Source organism: Blennius ocellaris (assembly GCF_963422515.1).
Source record: "Blennius ocellaris genome assembly, contig: SCAFFOLD_102, whole genome shotgun sequence".
Lineage (NCBI taxonomy): Eukaryota > Metazoa > Chordata > Actinopteri > Blenniiformes > Blenniidae > Blennius > Blennius ocellaris.
Genome location: NW_027661937.1, coordinates 45,671 through 65,000, shown reverse-complemented (window position 1 = coordinate 65,000; position 19,330 = coordinate 45,671). Strand labels below are relative to the sequence as shown.

At 42.8% G+C, this 19,330-nt stretch overlaps 1 protein-coding gene across 2 annotated transcripts in view; it reads left to right on the top strand.

Annotated features, from left to right (window-relative positions):
- The window catches only part of taf6l (TAF6-like RNA polymerase II, p300/CBP-associated factor (PCAF)-associated factor), a 15,772-nt gene extending 6,800 nt beyond the window's left edge, over positions 1-8,972 (top strand). Inside the window, exons 9-12 of one of the 2 annotated variants that reach the window (XM_080522040.1) lie at positions 5,954-6,086; positions 6,213-6,341; positions 6,761-7,257; positions 8,231-8,972. In XM_080522040.1, the coding sequence (XP_080378166.1) occupies positions 5,954-6,086; positions 6,213-6,341; positions 6,761-7,257; positions 8,231-8,564 (1,093 nt within the window). In that variant the 3' untranslated portion in view covers positions 8,565-8,972. Of the gene's footprint in view, positions 1-5,953; positions 6,342-6,760; positions 7,258-8,230 lie in introns of both variants that reach the window. The other variant, XM_080522039.1, reaches the window with a different exon arrangement.
- The last annotated feature ends 10,358 nt before the right edge of the window (positions 8,973-19,330 follow it).

The window sequence follows — 19,330 nt, the reverse complement described above, 5'->3', positions numbered from 1 at the left end:
CGCCTACTAAAACGTTAGTAGACGAAACGCCTACTAAAACGCGTGCGAGAGACGTGACGAGCCCAGTTCTCCTCGTGCACGCTCTGTTTACAAGTCACAAGTCGGCATCGCTCACACAAGCTCACTTTACAAGAAGATTTGCACCAGAGGGGGTGAAACTGTGTAAAAATGTGGGAGAATAATGCGTGGGGTCGGCCACCGGCATGATGAGAACCATGTGGAGTGAGCTGCAGGGACGAGCACGTACGACGGCCTTACGTCATACATCACCAGAATGATTGACAATTGGGAGGACCAGTTATTTTGATGATCCACCCGGAAGAAGAAAATCCTCTACTATACCTTTAAGTCATTGATAGTTACTGGTTGCTACAGATTGTATTGGCATCACTAATGTCAACACCAAGAACAATTATATATTGAGGCATGCTGTGCCCAGGATGTACAGGTTAGAAAGTGCTTTTCCCTTCATACCATCTTTTATTTTGACACACCAAGCAGGAACACCATGGCAGGATGACATGACACACAAAACCCTCTTCACTCCCGCTGGCCATCTTCCAAATATTAAACTAAACTAAACTAGATCAACTAACTAACTACAGGAACTAAGCGACAAAAACACAACACAGTCATTACCCACACTACAAACCTAATATAACCCCAAATAAATACATTTAAACACAGCCAATCTAATTCCCATGATGCATTGCAGCGATCAGCTCTGTGACTGGGGATGGGTGTCGTTAGGATTTTTATGAATCTGATTCTGGTTCTGCTTATCGATTCCAGTTACTAACGATTCCTCACTTCGATTCCAAAATAATGAAAAAATAGGTTGTTTATTGTTTATTTAACAAAAGTAACTTTATTCCTTTACATTTTTTTTTCTTAACTTTTTGTTTATGAAATAAACACAATACAAAACGAACATATGAGGTCATGGGATGAAAGTGACTCAAGGCAAGTTTAGCATCTTCACAATGTCATGTCACTAGGTAAAGTTAAATATCTGTCTCATTGGCTAAATAAATACACCATTTTTCCCACCGTTTTTTCCCCAGTTCTTTTAGGAGTCGTAGGGAGTGGGTCATCTGTTCTAGGAGATGCTGGTGTTTAACAATATTGACAAAAAGGCCAGCAGTAGGACCATTTTTTCTGGAGCCAGCATTTTGTAATGGCCTTTTTGCTCGCAGCCAGCAAAATCTTTAAGAGGTAGATATCGTCTTTATTCAGTCCAGCAGGAATATGACCAAAATAAAGAGATGTGATGGATGAGCTGAAACTAAAACCCAGTATATTTGTAATTATTGTTCCTACGTTCCTTCCAGAAGGTCTGAATAGAGGGACAGGTCCAGAAAACATGGGCACGATCCGCCATCACTTCTCCACATTCCCTCCAGCAAGTTGACTGAGAGCCAGTTTGTTTGGACTTCTGTTTAGGAGTTATAAAGAAACGAATCAGGTTCTTCCAACAGAAGTCTCTCCAGGTTAGAGGATTGGTGGTAGATGACTGTGTCTTCCAGGCATTCAGCCACATGTCCAGTTCCTTTTCCCATCGCTGCTTTATGTAGTCTGTGTTATCCTTCTTCAGTGATATTATACCAAGGTATAATTTGCTTATGAGATGTTTATCACTTTGTGAGTTATATGCATTAATAAATACTTGAATAACCATTGGTGGCTCTATTGGGTTAGGGCCTTTCACCTTTTTCCAGAAATAATCACAAAGCTGTAAATACCTGTAGAAATCTCTGGAACCCAAACATCAAAGCTATGAAGCTCCCAGTTTTTAACAATAGTACATATAGAGGTGATACCAAGATTGATCCATTGTCTGTATCTATGATCTTGCAGTGCTGGTATAAAATCGGGGTCATATGCTGGCCATCTGAGCAGTTTAACATAATTTTGGAGTTGGAAGTATTTGACCAGTTCTACCCATACTTTCAGAGAGAGATTCACCCATTGACTCTCTGTCTGTTCTAATTCCTTTTCCTCCCCTACATATCCAAGCAGTGACTGTATTGGCGTGTCTATTAAAGATAATTCTATGGTCTTCCATTTAGCAATATAAGATGAATTACACCAATATACAAGCGGTCTTAACTGAGCAGATAAATAATAATCCCTTAAAGATGGGAGGCCCATGCCCCCCCTCTCCTTCGGCAGCTGGAGGGTAGAGAATTTCACCCTTGGTCTCTTCTTATCCCATATAAATCGTGAAATTTGTTTGTTCCATTCTCTAAACTGTTTCTGTGGAATTTCTATTGGAAGTGATAGGAAAAGGTATAATAATCTCGGAAGGATATTCATTTTAACCGATCTGATTCTGCTGCCAAAGTCAAGAGGGAGCAAGCCCCACCCACTGAGGTCATCGTATATTTTGTGGTTAATATTGTTATAGTTAATAGGAAATAATTGCGTTAGGATGTGGGTAAATTTACTCCCAAGTATTTGATGTGGGATGAATGCCAATTAAAGTTATACTTTGCTGTAAGTTCTTGTGTGGGTGTGTAGTTAAATATCATGACCTGGGTTTTGTGTATAATAAGAACATATCCTGAGTATGACCCATATGTTTCCAGAATTTTCATTAATAGTGGCATGCCTGAATCCGGTTCCATGATTATAACCAAGACATCATCCGCATACAAGCCCACTTTATATTCCAATCCCCCCATGGAGATACCCTTTAGTCCCGTCTCTTGTCTGATTGCTTGGGCCAGAGGATCAATGAATAAATTAAAAAGACTGGGACTGGCGGGACATCCTTGCCTACAGCCGCGTGGCAAGGTTATGGAATTAGAAAGACTACCGTTTACCTTTATTCTTGCAGTAGTGGAGGAGTAGAGTGCCTGAATACAATGTATAAAATGTTCACTAAATCCAAATCTGTTCATTACTAAATAGAGGAATTCCCACCCAACCAAGTCAAAAGCTTTCTCAGCGTCTAAACTGAGAATAATAGAGCTAACTTTGTCCTTATTAAGCTGTTCAATAACATGCAGGGCTCTTCTTATATTGTCTTGGGTTTGTCTGTTTTTCATAAATCCTGTTTGGTCCTCGTCTATTAGAAAAGGCATTGCGGTTTCCATCCTCTTTGTTAAAATGCTGGCATACAGTTTATAGTCCGCATTTAAAACACTGATAAGTCTGTATCCCTTACACTCCATCCCATCTTTTCCTTCTTTAGGGATAACCGAAATAAAGGCCTCCCTCCAGGAAGGGGGGAGGGAGCCTTCTTTTAGAATGTAATTCAAACAGGTCTCCAATAAGGGGAGCAGCTGTTCTCTCATAGATTTGGACCATTCTGGAGGGAACCCATCAGTACCAGGTGATTTGTTAGAGTTCAGGCCTGAAATAGCTTTACTTATTTCCTCAGATGTTATAGGTGAGACAAGGTTATTATTAATTTCTCTACTGAGAGTAGGGAGATCTAGGGAGTTCAGAAATTCTGCAATTGTGCAATTCCTTTACATTTGAAGAAACTGGTAAACAAAAATAAAATCCTGCCTGAACAGCATTAATGCTGATGTACTAAAGTGCATTGTATTCACAGCAAATACATTCAATTAAATTAAAGTGCATTCAGTATATAACAGCTGCTTACAATCAGCAGATATCCCTGAGAAATAGAATGAAATCAAAATTATAGGTTCCCACAAAAAATAATTATTTATGGGTACCTGGTACCTGCTTTTTTTGATTCGGTTCCTACTTGGAACCAAATTTCAGTACCCAACCCTGTCAGTGAAGCTGCAATATGTTTCTGCTGGCAGTGTTAATCTACTGAAGTCAAGATGGTCAAACAGCATTAAAGAAAGTTCAACAATGATTCACTCTCAGTCTCCAGACTCTCCCAGCAACATGGATCTCATGACACGACAGCGCCTCCGTTGTTTAGGCTGGAAACACGGAAACACCAAGGACATGAAAGCAACTCTGATGACAGAGTGTCTGTGGTTCTGAAACCACTCCTACAGAGTGTCTGTGCTTCTGAAACCACTCCTACAGAGTGTCTGTGGTTCTGAAACCACTCCTACAGAGTGTCTGTGGTTCTGAAACCACTCCTACAGAGTGTCTGTGGTTCTGAAACCACTCCTACAGAGTGTCTGTGCTTCTGAAACCACTCCTACAGAGTGTCTGTGCTTCTGAAACCACTCCTACAGAGTGTCTGTGCTTCTGAAACCACTCCTACAGAGTGTCTGTGGTTGTGAAACCACTCCTATAGAGTGTCTGTGGTGCTGAAACCCTGTGGTTCTGAAACCACTCCTACAGAGTGTCTGTGCTTCTGAAACCACTCCTACAGAGTGTCTGTGGTTCTGAAACCACTCCTACAGAGTGTCTGTGGTTGTGAAACCACTCCTACAGAGTGTCTGTGGTTCTGAAACCACTCCTACAGAGTGTCTGTGCTTCTGAAACCACTCCTACAGAGTGTCTGTGGTTCTGAAACCACTCCTATAGAGTGTCTGTGGTTCTGAAACCACTCCTATAGAGTGTCTGTGGTTCTGAAACCACTCCTACAGAGTGTCTGTGGTTCTGAAACCACTCCTACAGAGTGTCTGTGCTTCTGAAACCACTCCTACAGAGTGTCTGTGCTTCTGAAACCACTCCTACAGAGTGTCTGTGGTTGTGAAACCACTCCTATAGAGTGTCTGTGGTGCTGAAACCCTGTGGTTCTGAAACCACTCCTACAGAGTGTCTGTGGTTCTGAAACCACTCCTACAGAGTGTCTGTGGTTCTGAAACCACTCCTACAGAGTGTCTGTGGTTCTGAAACCACTCCTACAGAGTGTCTGTGCTTCTGAAACCACTCCTACAGTGTCTGTGGTTCTGAAACCACTCCTATAGAGTGTCTGTGGTTGTGAAACCACTCCTGCAGAGTGTCTGTGGTTCTGAAACCACTCCTATAGAGTGTCTGTGGTTCTGAAACCACTCCTACAGAGTGTCTGTGCTTCTGAAACCACTCCTATAGAGTGTCTGTGGTTCTGAAACCACTCCTGCAGAGTGTCTGTGGTTCTGAAACCACTCCTACAGAGTGTCTGTGGTTCTGAAACCACTCCTACAGAGTGTCTGTGCTTCTGAAACCACTCCTACAGAGTGTCTGTGCTTCTGAAACCACTCCTACAGAGTGTCTGTGGTTGTGAAACCACTCCTATAGAGTGTCTGTGGTGCTGAAACCCTGTGGTTCTGAAACCACTCCTACAGAGTGTCTGTGGTTCTGAAACCACTCCTACAGAGTGTCTGTGGTTCTGAAACCACTCCTACAGAGTGTCTGTGCTTCTGAAACCACTCCTACAGTGTCTGTGGTTCTGAAACCACTCCTATAGAGTGTCTGTGGTTGTGAAACCACTCCTGCAGAGTGTCTGTGGTTCTGAAACCACTCCTATAGAGTGTCTGTGGTTCTGAAACCACTCCTACAGAGTGTCTGTGCTTCTGAAACCACTCCTATAGAGTGTCTGTGGTTCTGAAACCACTCCTGCAGAGTGTCTGTGGTTCTGAAACCACTCCTACAGAGTGTCTGTGGTTCTGAAACCACTCCTACAGAGTGTCTGTGGTTCTGAAACCACTCCTGGTTTCAAATTCAGAAAAAGTAGTCAGTTAGTTTCAGTGTTCTTGCTGATCCAGATCAGACCTGAGGTCCATTGAGCAGATCAGTGTCTGCACTGACTCTCTGCTGCCCCCTGAAGCATAGAAGGTGTATTACTTCAAACTCACTGTGTGACTCAGTTTTCCAGTGGGTCTGAGTTCTAATGAATCCTTGTAATTTATGCTACACACGCACGTACACACACACACACACACACACACACACACACACACACACACACACACACACACACACACACACACACACACACACACACACACACACACACACACACACGCACACACACACAAGCGGCGTGATGAGTAACGGTCTCCCACCTGGTTTTGGCTCCTCTCTGCAGGACCCATGGGGACCTGGTGAGTGGTCTCTACCACCAGATCCTCCTGTCTCTCCAGAAGGTTCTGTCAGACCCCGTGAGGCCGCTGTGCTCGCACTATGGAGCCGTCGTGGGCCTGCACGCTCTGGGATGGAAGGTAATGATGTGTTTCTGCATTTATTCCCCTCAGTGTCTCTCTGAGTGCTTTACTGGAGTGTGTGTGTGCGTGTGTGTGTGTGTGTGTGTGTGTGTGTGTGTGTGTGTGTGTGTGTGTGTGTGTCAGGCTGTGGAGCGTGTGCTCTTCCCTCACCTCCCAGCCTACTGGGCCAACCTGCAGGCCGTGCTGGACGACTACTCGGTGTCCAACGCTCAGGTGAAGGCCGACGGACACAAAGTGTACGGCGCCATCCTGGTCAGTGCTGCTCTCCAACGCTTCCACACCAGCAAACCAAGACATTTAACACTCATTTTAGTTGAACGGAAACAAATCAAATCACAATATAATCCTCCCCACTGAAGCCTACGAGAACCATTTATTAAGTATCTGTTGCAATATGAAAGATTACAGATTTCTTCCTGGAGGAATACATTTATTGTGGTTATATAATTAACCCGTTTTTCCCAGAAACCTGGATTTTATGTTCAGCTGAAAGGCATCAATCTTCTTCTTTCTTTAGTTGTCATTTTATTATTAAAGTAATGGTAGTTTATCAGGTCACAAACATGCCTGATAAATGGTTGAATACAATCATTCATAACAAATCTCCAGTGTGACTCCAGTAGAACTGGGTTGTTTTATGTGCAGCTGCAGTTCTGCTGTGTGTCCTGCAGGTGGCGGTGGAGCGCCTTCTGAAGATGAAGGCTCTGTCTCTGTCTCAGCCGGCTGATGGAGGCTCCAGCTCTCAGCCAGGCTCTGTGGTGGGGGCCATGGGCTACAGGGTGAGCTCCCCGGGCCTCAGCCCCCCCCCGGAGCCCCTCTCAGACGCCACCCTGGGGATCGCCAGCCACCTCCAGGCGGGGGGGGCCGGCTGCCCCTGGGAGGAGTGGACCCCCGTTCCGCTCCCAGACATGTACTGCGAACTGTACTCCTTCTTCGGGGACAGCCTGGCGGTGCGCTTCAGCACGGGGCCGGGGTTCGGGGGCTACACGCCCTGTGCCCCCCCGCTAGCCAGCGACAGCAGGAAGGAGCCCCCAGGCCCCGCCTCCAACTGTGACACCACCCGCAAAATGCCCCAGCTGACTGCCAACCTCAACATCAGCCCCCGGCAGGACGGGAGCCCCCGCACTGACCCAGCGCCCCCCAGCCTGGCAGCAACCGGGCCGGGCAGGTGAACAACCGTAGCTGTTCCTCGTCTTCCTCGTCTTCCTCGTCTTCCTCATGTTCCTCGTCTTCCTCGTGTTCCTCGTCTTCCTCATGTTCCTCACCTTCCTCATGTTCCTCGTCTTCCTCATCTTCCTCGTCTTCCTCGTCTTCCTCATGTTCCTCGTCTTTCTTGTGTTCCTCGTCTTCCTCATGTTCCTCGTCTTCCTCATGTTCCTCATGTTCCTCGTCTTCCTCATGTTCCTCATCTTCCTCACCTTCCTCATGTTCCTCGTCTTCCTCATGTTCCTCGTCTTCCTCATCTTCCTCATGTTCCTCGTCTTCCTCATGTTCCTCATGTTCTTCATCTTCCTCATGTTCCTCGTCTTCCTCATGTTACTCGTCTTCCTTGTGTTCCTCGTCTTCCTCATGTTACTCGTCTTCCTTGTGTTCCTCATGTTACTCGTCTTCCTCGTCTTCCTCATGTTATTCGTCTTCCTTGTGTTCCTCGTCTTCCTCATGTTACTCGTCTTCCTTGTGTTCCTCATGTTCCTCGTCTTCCTCATGTTCCTCGTCTTCCTCATGTTCCTCATGTCCCTCGTCTTCCTCATGTTCCTCGTCTTCCTCATGTCCCTCATGTTCCTCGTCTTCCTCATGTTCCTCATGTCCCTCGTCTTCCTCATGTTCCTCGTCATCCTCATGTGCCTCGTCTTCCTCATGTTCCTCATCTTCCTCATGTTCCTCATGTCCCTTGCTTTCCTCATGTCCCTCGTCTTCCTCATGTTCCTCATGTTCCTTGTCTTCTTCATGTTCTTCGTCTTTCCCATGTTCCTTGTCCTCCTCATGTTACTCGTCTTCCTCATGTTCCTCATGTCCCTCGTCTTCCTCATGTTCCTTGCCTTCCTCATGTTCCTCGTCTCCCTCATGTTCATTGTATTCCTCTGTACGTGTTGCGGATGTTCCTGATGTTCCTCTGTTGCTGATATTGTTGTCCTCTGCAGGGCTCTGGCTCGCTCGTCCTCCATGCAGCGGTCCAGATCGTCGTCTTCGCGTTCGGGACAGCGGTCTGCAGGTTTGTCTCGAGACGTCTTCCCCAAAGCTCGCTTCACATCCCCTCAGGCCGGACTGCCAGCCTTCTCCTTCCTCATCGGGGGACGGCAGATGGGTCGTCGCTGTCAAGGTCGACGCCCCTTCCAGACCACTTTTTCCCCGACTCCGCCCCTTTCCGCCGTCACGCCGCGTGCCTACGCCCACAAACTTCCAGTCATTGGCCGGGTGGGCAAACCTGTGCGCCGCTGGACCTGCTCCCATTACTCTCTTCACCTGCCTCTGTAACGAGTTCAGACCGCCTGGAGATCATCCAGGAAGTCCTGGAGGGACAGGAAATGTCCAACATCTTCACCGTCTGACCCTCGGAGAGATTCTTCTCAGATAGAGTCTGCTCGATCAGACCCTCAGACAGAGTCTTCGTGATCAGATTCTTCTCAGACAGATTCTTCTCGATCAGACCCTTGGACAGAGTCTTCGCGATCAGATTCTTCTCGGACAGAGTCTTCTCGGACAGAGTCTTCTCGGACAGAGTCTTCTCGGACAGAGTCTTCTCGGACAGATTCTTCTCGATCAAACAGATTTCAGCAGTTAATCGTGAAAGAAGCTTCTACAAGCAGCACAGCTTTGTTCTGCTTGACGATCAGACCTGTGGTGTCCTGCAGCTGCTGTGTTCATTGATGTTTAAACACCTTCTCAGCTCTATTAAAAAAGTTTTTATAAGAGAAGCGTGCTTCTGTCTTTTCCTTGAATGATTGTTCTGCAAGTTGCTTGTGGATCAATCTGCATGTCCTCCCTGTGTGCAGACGTTCTATATGAACTCCTTTTTCCTTCCACAGTTTGAAGTCATGAGACGATTTGGCAGCTTTAACCTGCTGGGATTAACTTCACCACCTTGTTGGGGAGCTGGAGCTGGATAAAGAGGCATATAAGATTAATTATTGTAATAATAATATGGTAATATACACGACTGAACTGTGATAAATACAGCCTGCATTCATTCTCCAAGTCAAAACCACCCAAGTTATTATTCGAAATTAACTAACAAAGATTTTGCTATTAGTTCGTCAAATCTTTCACCGGTGAATAGCTTTAAATATTCAGATCAATCAAGTATTAAAAGAAAAAAGACAAAACTGCATAGAAAAAGACCTGCTGCAGTCCTGGATGGTGCAAATTGAAGCAAGAGAAAGAACACTGATTCAAAGGAAACCAAAACATCAATGTAACTGGGCTTATCACAAATTCTATTAAACACCAATAAAATGCTGTGATTTTTTATTTTTATTTTATTTTGGAATTACTAATATTATAGGTTGTCTTTTATTGATTGTGTGGCTAAAAATGATTAAATAAGCATTTTGATTATTTATTTGTTTCTAAATATGTTTGGCTCTAATTCCATGCTGTTACTTGAGGCTTCGCTTCTTTCTGCTTTATGGATCAGTTGGATGTTTGTGGTCTGGATGGACGCTTTGATCTAATGAGTCCATCCACACCTCAGTATCTGGTTCCAGGGTGGTCCCAGCACCTCCAGCACCTCCACCACCTCCTGCACCTCCAGCACCTCCACCACCTCCTGCACCTCCAGCACCTCCAGCACCTCCAGCACCGGCACCACCTCCTGCACCTCCAGCACCTCCACCACCTCCTGCACCTCCAGCACCTCCTGCACCTCCTGCACCTCCAGCACCTCCTGCACCTCCTGCACCTCCTACACCTCCACCACCTCCAGCACCTCCTGCACCTCCACCACCTCCTGCACCTCCACCACCTTCTGCACCTCCAGCACCTCCTGCACCTCCAGCAATGGACCGTGGCCCGCCGCCGCTCCAGGGTGGTCACCCGGGCTCCGGCCTGTTGCTGAAGCTGCTGGAACTGCTGTTCAGGGTGGAGAAGGAGCAGATGTGTGGAGCTGAGGGTGGAGGAGCCTTGTGGGGAGGGTGGAGGAGCTGTGGGTGGATGTGGTGGAGCTGCAGGTGGATGTGGTGGATCTGTGGGTGGATGTGGTGGAGCTGAGGGTGGAGGGGCCTCGGGTGGATGTGGAGGAGCTGTGGGTGGATGTGGTGGAGCTGTGGGTGGAGGGGCCTCGGGTGGATGTGGAGGAGCTGAGGGTGGATGTGGTGGAGCTGTGGGTGGAGGGGCCTCGGGTGGATGTGGAGGAGCTGTGGGTGGATGTGGAGGAGCTGAGGGTGGATGTGGAGGAGCTGTGGGTGGATGTGGAGGAGCTGAGGGTCGATGTGGAGGAGCTGAGGGTGGATGTGGTGGAGCTGTGGGTGGATGTGGAGGAGCTGAGGGTGGATGTGGAGGAGCTGTGGGTGGATGTGGAGGAGCTGAGGGTGGATGTGGAGGAGCTGAGGGTGGATGTGGAGGAGCTGTGGGTGGATGTGGTGGAGCTGTGGGTGGATGTGGAGGAGCTGAGGGTGGATGTGGAGGAGCTGAGGGTGGATGTGGAGGAGCTGTGGGTGGATGTGGAGGAGCTGAGGGTGGATGTGGAGGAGCTGAGGGTGGATGTAACTCACTGAATATTAAATGGATTTTCGCCTGGTTTTCCTTCCTGCAAACGTAATAGATGTAGTTCTGATACTGGACACATGCTTTGGTGTATTTTGATGTTCATAGTGGAATAAACAATAATACAATGTTCCCATTGAACACAAATGTTTGTAGTAATTTCATAATATTTGCATTTAGAGAACAGGAACACAGAAAGATTCCTGTTTTTAGGAATGTGCAATAAAACATTTTGTATCTGTACTGCACTTGTTCCAAATAAACTTTTAAATGGAACAAAAAAACAGTTTAGTAGCCGATAGCTTTGTCATTTTTGCCATTAAGAAGCCATGAAGCCAATAAGATAAAAACGTAATGCGCTGCAATATCGCAGCTATTACTTTACTAAAGTACAATAAAAAATAATCCTAATCATAAATACAACAGCATTTCTTGGAATTAAAAAATGTGGACGGTTTGCAAATCATACTAATAAAGTATTTATACAATTTAGCAGGAATCACAGTTGGATTTTTTAACTTTTTATTATTTTCTTAATAGTCTGAGTTTTCTCTGTATAAAACACAAAAGGAGCAATGTGACGGCCAGCGTGTGGCTTGGAATTCACATGAAACCTCCAAACCCTGCCCTAGTCGGTAATATTTGCTCCAAGAGATCATATCTAGATATTATATACATATATATAATATCGAAATAAATTCATCATGAGCCCAAAGTGGAGGGAAACGAACGGAACACATGAAATTCATAAAGTGACCACAAGGTGGCAGCAGCAGCCAGTTGACGTTCAGGAGGGCAGGTATGACGAAGAACACACCCACACACACACACACACACACACACACACACACACACACACACACACACACACACACACACACACACACACACACACACACACACACACACACACACACACACACACACACACACACACACAGAGATGAATCATGAATGTATATTTCTACACAGTTGAAGGGAAACATAGAAAGGAGAACATAGAAGCTCAGCAAAGAACTCAAACCAGGGATTTTCTTACCTGTGAGGTCAAAGTGCATCTTCTGGCACTTCATCTGCCTAAAGGGCCATTTGTTTTTCTAAAAACATGTTCTTTTACATCCAATATTTCCTGATGACAGCCGATCTGCTTCTGAAATATCTTCATGAAGTCTTTCAATGAAGCAACAAGATCAGAGTTTCCTCCTCATAACGAAGCCAACAAAACACTACAGGCTTTAGTCTTGAATACAAATATATGATTTTGTTGAAAAAGACAGACACTTTTTTCTTCTTCTGCTATTTCTTTGACTTTTTTTCATAAATTAGATTTTAAAAGAATTGTACATTCAATTGAGGGAAAATTGTAATAAAATAAACAAGCAGATATGTTTTGATCAGCGATAACTACAGTATTTCAGTGGAAACAGGAATATGAACTCTTTCGTCATTTGAAACCATCTCAAAGCAAACTGAGTCGGTCTGGATAAACGATGTGAAACTCAGGTTTCAGCATGAGTGTGTGGTCAGCTGATCTTCATCAAATATACTTTAGTTTGTTCATCATCTGTGTACACATGTAGAAGAAATCTCCACTTATATCCTGCAAACACCAAAGAAAGAGACCAAATACTAAAGTTCCGCCACTCTTTCATTTCTTTTCACAGTTCAAATGAAAGCAGAGGCTCCACATTATATTGGTGTAAAATAAACAGTGTTGTGTGCTGACGTGGTCTGAGACTGAAGTGTCTTCAGGCAGGTGTGGATGAGGTTTTCCGTCTTTAAAAATAATGACGGAACGGGATTAGCTGGACCAGACGGTCCAGTTTTCTCTCCACCCATAGCCTGAATCAGTACTTTACTGACACAACTATGTGTACTTCGGCGATGTGAAACCGTCACCAGTGTTCCCACAGCAGTGACCACTGCAGTGTCAGCTCTGTGTCCACGATGACGGCTTCAGTCAACGCCGGCATCATGAGTCGACGTGCACCTCAGGGGTTAAACATGTGACTCCCACCGTGGCTGTTGGGTCCTGTGACCTTCTCCACGTGACGCCCTTTGCTCTGCTCGCCCTCGCTCTGCGTCTGACGGACGGCCGGCAGGTGTTGGGCTTAGCCGGCTAAATTTACAAAGGTCAGAGATGGAAGTGTAGGGCATGATACCAGCAGGGATCTGATTACTCCGGAGCTTCAGTCTGAAGAAGACATGTTGTGCTTCAGAGAGCCACAATATCTTTGTCTTTCAGGGGTTTCTCCGTCACATCTGAAGAGGTGCTGATTTCAATGTAATCATCATTAGAAACAGTAGAGGAACCGTCCAACAAACACACATATGTAAACAAGGACCTGGTGGACCTTCAGTCAGGATTCAAACCAGAGGAGGGCAGTGATGAACTATGAGCACTATGGACAGGCAGTTGTACATTTAACTCAATTCTGCTTGAAATGTATTTATTTCTAAATGAAAAAGACTTGAATTAGTCACTGTTTATTTACTGCTTCAAGCAAGTTCTTATCTGCCCAGTAATCTGTCTTGTAATAAAAACATCCAGAACCTCAACATTAATATTTCTTTCTTTATTTCAATCACATTTTTTCCAATAAGTAGTTTTGCTGGTCAACACAGTTGAGAGTCAAGGAAAATCTACAAGGTTGATTTATTGTGCTTTGAAACCAAAGCAACCATCTTCATTATGAAATCAAAGGTATGCAACATGTGCATACCACACTGTTTCACACTGTTTCACACTGTTTCACACTGTTTCACACTGTTTCACATGGTTTCACACTGTTTCACACTGTTTCACATGGTTTCACACTGTTTCACACTGTTTCACATGGTTTCACACTGTTTCACACTGTTTCACACGGTTTCACACTGTTTCACACGGTTTCACACTGTTTCACACTGTTTCACATGGTTTCACATTATTTCACACTGTTTCACACTGTTTCACACGGTTTCACATTATTTCACACTGTTTCACACTGTTTCACATTATTTCACACTGTTTCACACGGTTTCACATTATTTCACACTGTTTCACATGGTTTCACATTATTTCACACTGTTTCACACGGTTTCACATTATTTCACACTGTTTCACACGGTTTCACATTATTTCACACTGTTTCACACGGTTTCACACTGTTTCACACGGTTTCACACTGTTTCACACGGTTTCACATTATTTCACACGGTTTCACATTATTTCACACTGTTTCACACGGTTTCACACTGTTTCACACTGTTTCACACTGTTTCACACTGTTTCACACTGTTTCACATGGTTTCACACTGTTTCACACTGTTTCACACGGTTTCACACTGTTTCACACTGTTTCACATGGTTTCACACTGTTTCACACTGTTTCACATGGTTTCACACTGTTTCACACTGTTTCACACGGTTTCACATTATTTCACACTGTTTCACACTGTTTCACATTATTTCACACTGTTTCACACTGTTTCACACTGTTTCACACTGTTTCACACTGTTTCACATGGTTTCACACTGTTTCACACTGTTTCACATGGTTTCACACTGTTTCACACTGTTTCACACTGTTTCACACGGTTTCACACTGTTTCACACGGTTTCACACTGTTTCACACGGTTTCACACTGTTTCACACTGTTTCACATGGTTTCACACTGTTTCACACTGTTTCACATGGTTTCACACTGTTTCACACTGTTTCACACGGTTTCACATTATTTCACACTGTTTCACACTGTTTCACACGGTTTCACATTATTTCACACTGTTTCACACTGTTTCACATTATTTCACACTGTTTCACACGGTTTCACATTATTTCACACTGTTTCACATGGTTTCACATTATTTCACACTGTTTCACACGGTTTCACATTATTTCACACTGTTTCACACGGTTTCACATTATTTCACACTGTTTCACACGGTTTCACACTGTTTCACACGGTTTCACACTGTTTCACACGGTTTCACATTATTTCACACGGTTTCACATTATTTCACACTGTTTCACACGGTTTCACACTGTTTCACACTGTTTCACGGTTTCACACTGTTTCACACGGTTTCACATTATTTCACACTGTTTCACACGGTTTCACACTGTTTCACACGGTTTCACATTATTTCACACTGTTTCACACGGTTTCACATTATTTCACACTGTTTCACATTATTTCACATTATTTCACACTGTTTCACACTGTTTCACATTATTTCACACTGTTTCACAGTATTTCACATTATTTCACACTGTTTCACACTGTTTCATATTATTTCACATTATTTCACACTGTTTCACATTGTTTCACACTGTTTCACACTGTTTCACATTATTTCACACTGTTTCACATTATTTCACACTGTTTCACACTGTTTCACACTGTTTCACATTATTTCACACTGTTTCACACGGTTTCACACTGTTTCACACGGTTTCACATTGTTTCACACTGTTTCACATTATTTCACACTGTTTCACACGGTTTCACACTGTTTCACACGGTTTCACATTATTTCACACTGTTTCACACGGTTTCACATTATTTCACACTGTTTCACACTGTTTCACATTATTTCACACTGTTTCACATTATTTCACATTATTTCACACTGTTTCACACTGTTTCACATTATTTCACACTGTTTCACAGTATTTCACATTATTTCACACTGTTTCACACTGTTTCATATTATTTCACATTATTTCACACTGTTTCACATTGTTTCACACTGTTTCACACTGTTTCACATTATTTCACACTGTTTCACATTATTTCACACTGTTTCACACTGTTTCACACTGTTTCACATTATTTCACACTGTTTCACACTGTTTCACACTGTTTCACACTGTTTCACATTATTTCACACTGTTTCACACTGTTTCACACTGTTTCACATTATTTCACACTGTTTCACACTGTTTCACACTGTTTCACATTATTTCACATTGTTTCACACGGTTTCACACGGTTTCACACGGTTTCACACTGTTTCACAGTATTTCACACTGTTTCACACTGTTTCACACTGTTTCACACTGTTTCACATTATTTCACACTGTTTCACATTGTTTCACACGGTTTCACACTGTTTCACATTATTTCACACTGTTTCACATTGTTTCACACTGTTTCACACTGTTTCACATTATTTCACATTGTTTCACACGGTTTCACACGGTTTCACACTGTTTCACATTATTTCACATTATTTCACACTGTTTCACACTGTTTCACAATGTTTCACACGGTTTCACAGGGTTTCACACGGTTTCACACAGTTTCACACGGTTTCACATTATTTCACACTGTTTCACACTGTTTCACACTGTTTCACACTGTTTCACATTATTTCACACTGTTTCACACTGCTTCACACTGTTTCACACTGTTTCACACTGTTTCACATTATTTCACACTGTTTCACACTGCTTCACACTGTTTCACATTATTTCACATTATTTCACACTGTTTCACACTGTTTCACACTGTTTCACACTGTTTCACATTATTTCACACTGTTTCACACTGTTTCACACTGTTTCACATTATTTCACACTGTTTCACACTGTTTCACACTGTTTCACATTATTTCACATTGTTTCACACGGTTTCACACGGTTTCACACGGTTTCACACTGTTTCACACTATTTCACACTGTTTCACACTGTTTCACATTATTTCACACTGTTTCACATTGTTTCACACGGTTTCACACTGTTTCACATTATTTCACACTGTTTCACACTGTTTCACATTATTTCACATTGTTTCACACGGTTTCACACGGTTTCACACTGTTTCACATTCATTTCACATTATTTCACACTGTTTCACACTGTTTCACATTATTTCACACTGTTTCACATTTTTTCACATTATTTCACACTGTTTCACATTATTTCACACTGTTTCACACTGTTTCACACGGTTTCACACTGTTTCACAATGTTTCACACGGTTTCACAGGGTTTCACACAGTTTCACACGGTTTCACATTATTTCACACTGTTTCACACTGTTTCACACTGTTTCACACTGTTTCACATTATTTCACACTGTTTCACACTGCTTCACACTGTTTCACACTGTTTCACACTGTTTCACATTATTTCACACTGTTTCACACTGCTTCACACTGTTTCACATTATTTCACATTATTTCACACTGTTTCACACTGTTTCACACTGTTTCACATTGTTTCACACTGTTTCACACTGTTTCACATTATTTCACACTGTTTCACATTATTTCACACTGTTTCACACTGTTTCACACTGTTTCACATTATTTCACACTGTTTCACACGGTTTCACACTGTTTCACACGGTTTCACATTGTTTCACACTGTTTCACATTATTTCACACTGTTTCACACGGTTTCACACTGTTTCACACGGTTTCACATTATTTCACACTGTTTCACACGGTTTCACATTATTTCACACTGTTTCACACTGTTTCACATTATTTCACACTGTTTCACATTATTTCACATTATTTCACACTGTTTCACACTGTTTCACATTATTTCACACTGTTTCACAGTATTTCACATTATTTCACACTGTTTCACACTGTTTCATATTATTTCACATTATTTCACACTGTTTCACATTGTTTCACACTGTTTCACACTGTTTCACATTATTTCACACTGTTTCACATTATTTCACACTGTTTCACACTGTTTCACACTGTTTCACATTATTTCACACTGTTTCACACTGTTTCACACTGTTTCACACTGTTTCACATTATTTCACACTGTTTCACACTGTTTCACACTGTTTCACATTATTTCACACTGTTTCACACTGTTTCACACTGTTTCACGTTATTTCACATTGTTTCACACGGTTTCACACGGTTTCACACGGTTTCACACTGTTGCACAGTATTTCACACTGTTTCACACTGTTTCACACTGTTTCACATTATTTCACACTGTTTCACATTGTTTCACACGGTTTCACACTGTTTCACATTATTTCACACTGTTTCACATTGTTTCACACTGTTTCACACTGTTTCACATTATTTCACATTGTTTCACACGGTTTCACACGGTTTCACACTGTTTCACATTATTTCACATTATTTCACACTGTTTCACACTGTTTCACATTATTTCACACTGTTTCACATTTTTTCACATTATTTCACACTGTTTCACATTATTTCACACTGTTTCACACTGTTTCACACGGTTTCACACTGTTTCACAATGTTTCACATGGTTTCACAGGGTTTCACACGGTTTCACACAGTTTCACACGGTTTCACATTATTTCACACTGTTTCACACTGTTTCACACTGTTTCACACTGTTTCACACTGTTTCACATTATTTCACACTGTTTCACACTGCTTCACACTGTTTCACACTGTTTCACATTATTTCACACTGTTTCACACTGCTTCACACTGTTTCACATTATTTCACATTATTTCACACTGTTTCACACTGTTTCACACTGTTTCACACTGTTTCACATTATTTCACACTGTTTCACACTGTTTCACATTATTTCACACTGTTTCACACTGTTTCACACTGTTTCACATTATTTCACATTGTTTCACACGGTTTCACACGGTTTCACACGGTTTCACACTGTTTCACACTATTTCACACTGTTTCACACTGTTTCACATTATTTCACACGGTTTCACACTGTTTCACACGGTTTCACATTATTTCACACTGTTTCACACGGTTTCACATTATTTCACACTGTTTCACACTGTTTCACATTATTTCACACTGTTTCACATTATTTCACATTATTTCACACTGTTTCACACTGTTTCACATTATTTCACACTGTTTCACAGTATTTCACATTATTTCACACTGTTTCACACTGTTTCATATTATTTCACATTATTTCACACTGTTTCACATTGTTTCACACTGTTTCACACTGTTTCACATTATTTCACACTGTTTCACATTATTTCACACTGTTTCACACTGTTTCACACTGTTTCACATTATTTCACACTGTTTCACACTGTTTCACACTGTTTCACACTGTTTCACATTATTTCACACTGTTTCACACTGTTTCACACTGTTTCACATTATTTCACACTGTTTCACACTGTTTCACACTGTTTCACATTATTTCACATTGTTTCACACGGTTTCACACGGTTTCACACGGTTTCACACTGTTTCACAGTATTTCACACTGTTTCACACTGTTTCACACTGTTTCACACTGTTTCACATTATTTCACACTGTTTCACATTGTTTCACACGGTTTCACACTGTTTCACATTATTTCACACTGTTTCACATTGTTTCACACTGTTTCACACTGTTTCACATTATTTCACATTGTTTCACACGGTTTCACACGGTTTCACACTGTTTCACATTATTTCACATTATTTCACACTGTTTCACACTGTTTCACAATGTTTCACACGGTTTCACAGGGTTTCACACGGTTTCACACAGTTTCACACGGTTTCACATTATTTCACACTGTTTCACACTGTTTCACACTGTTTCACACTGT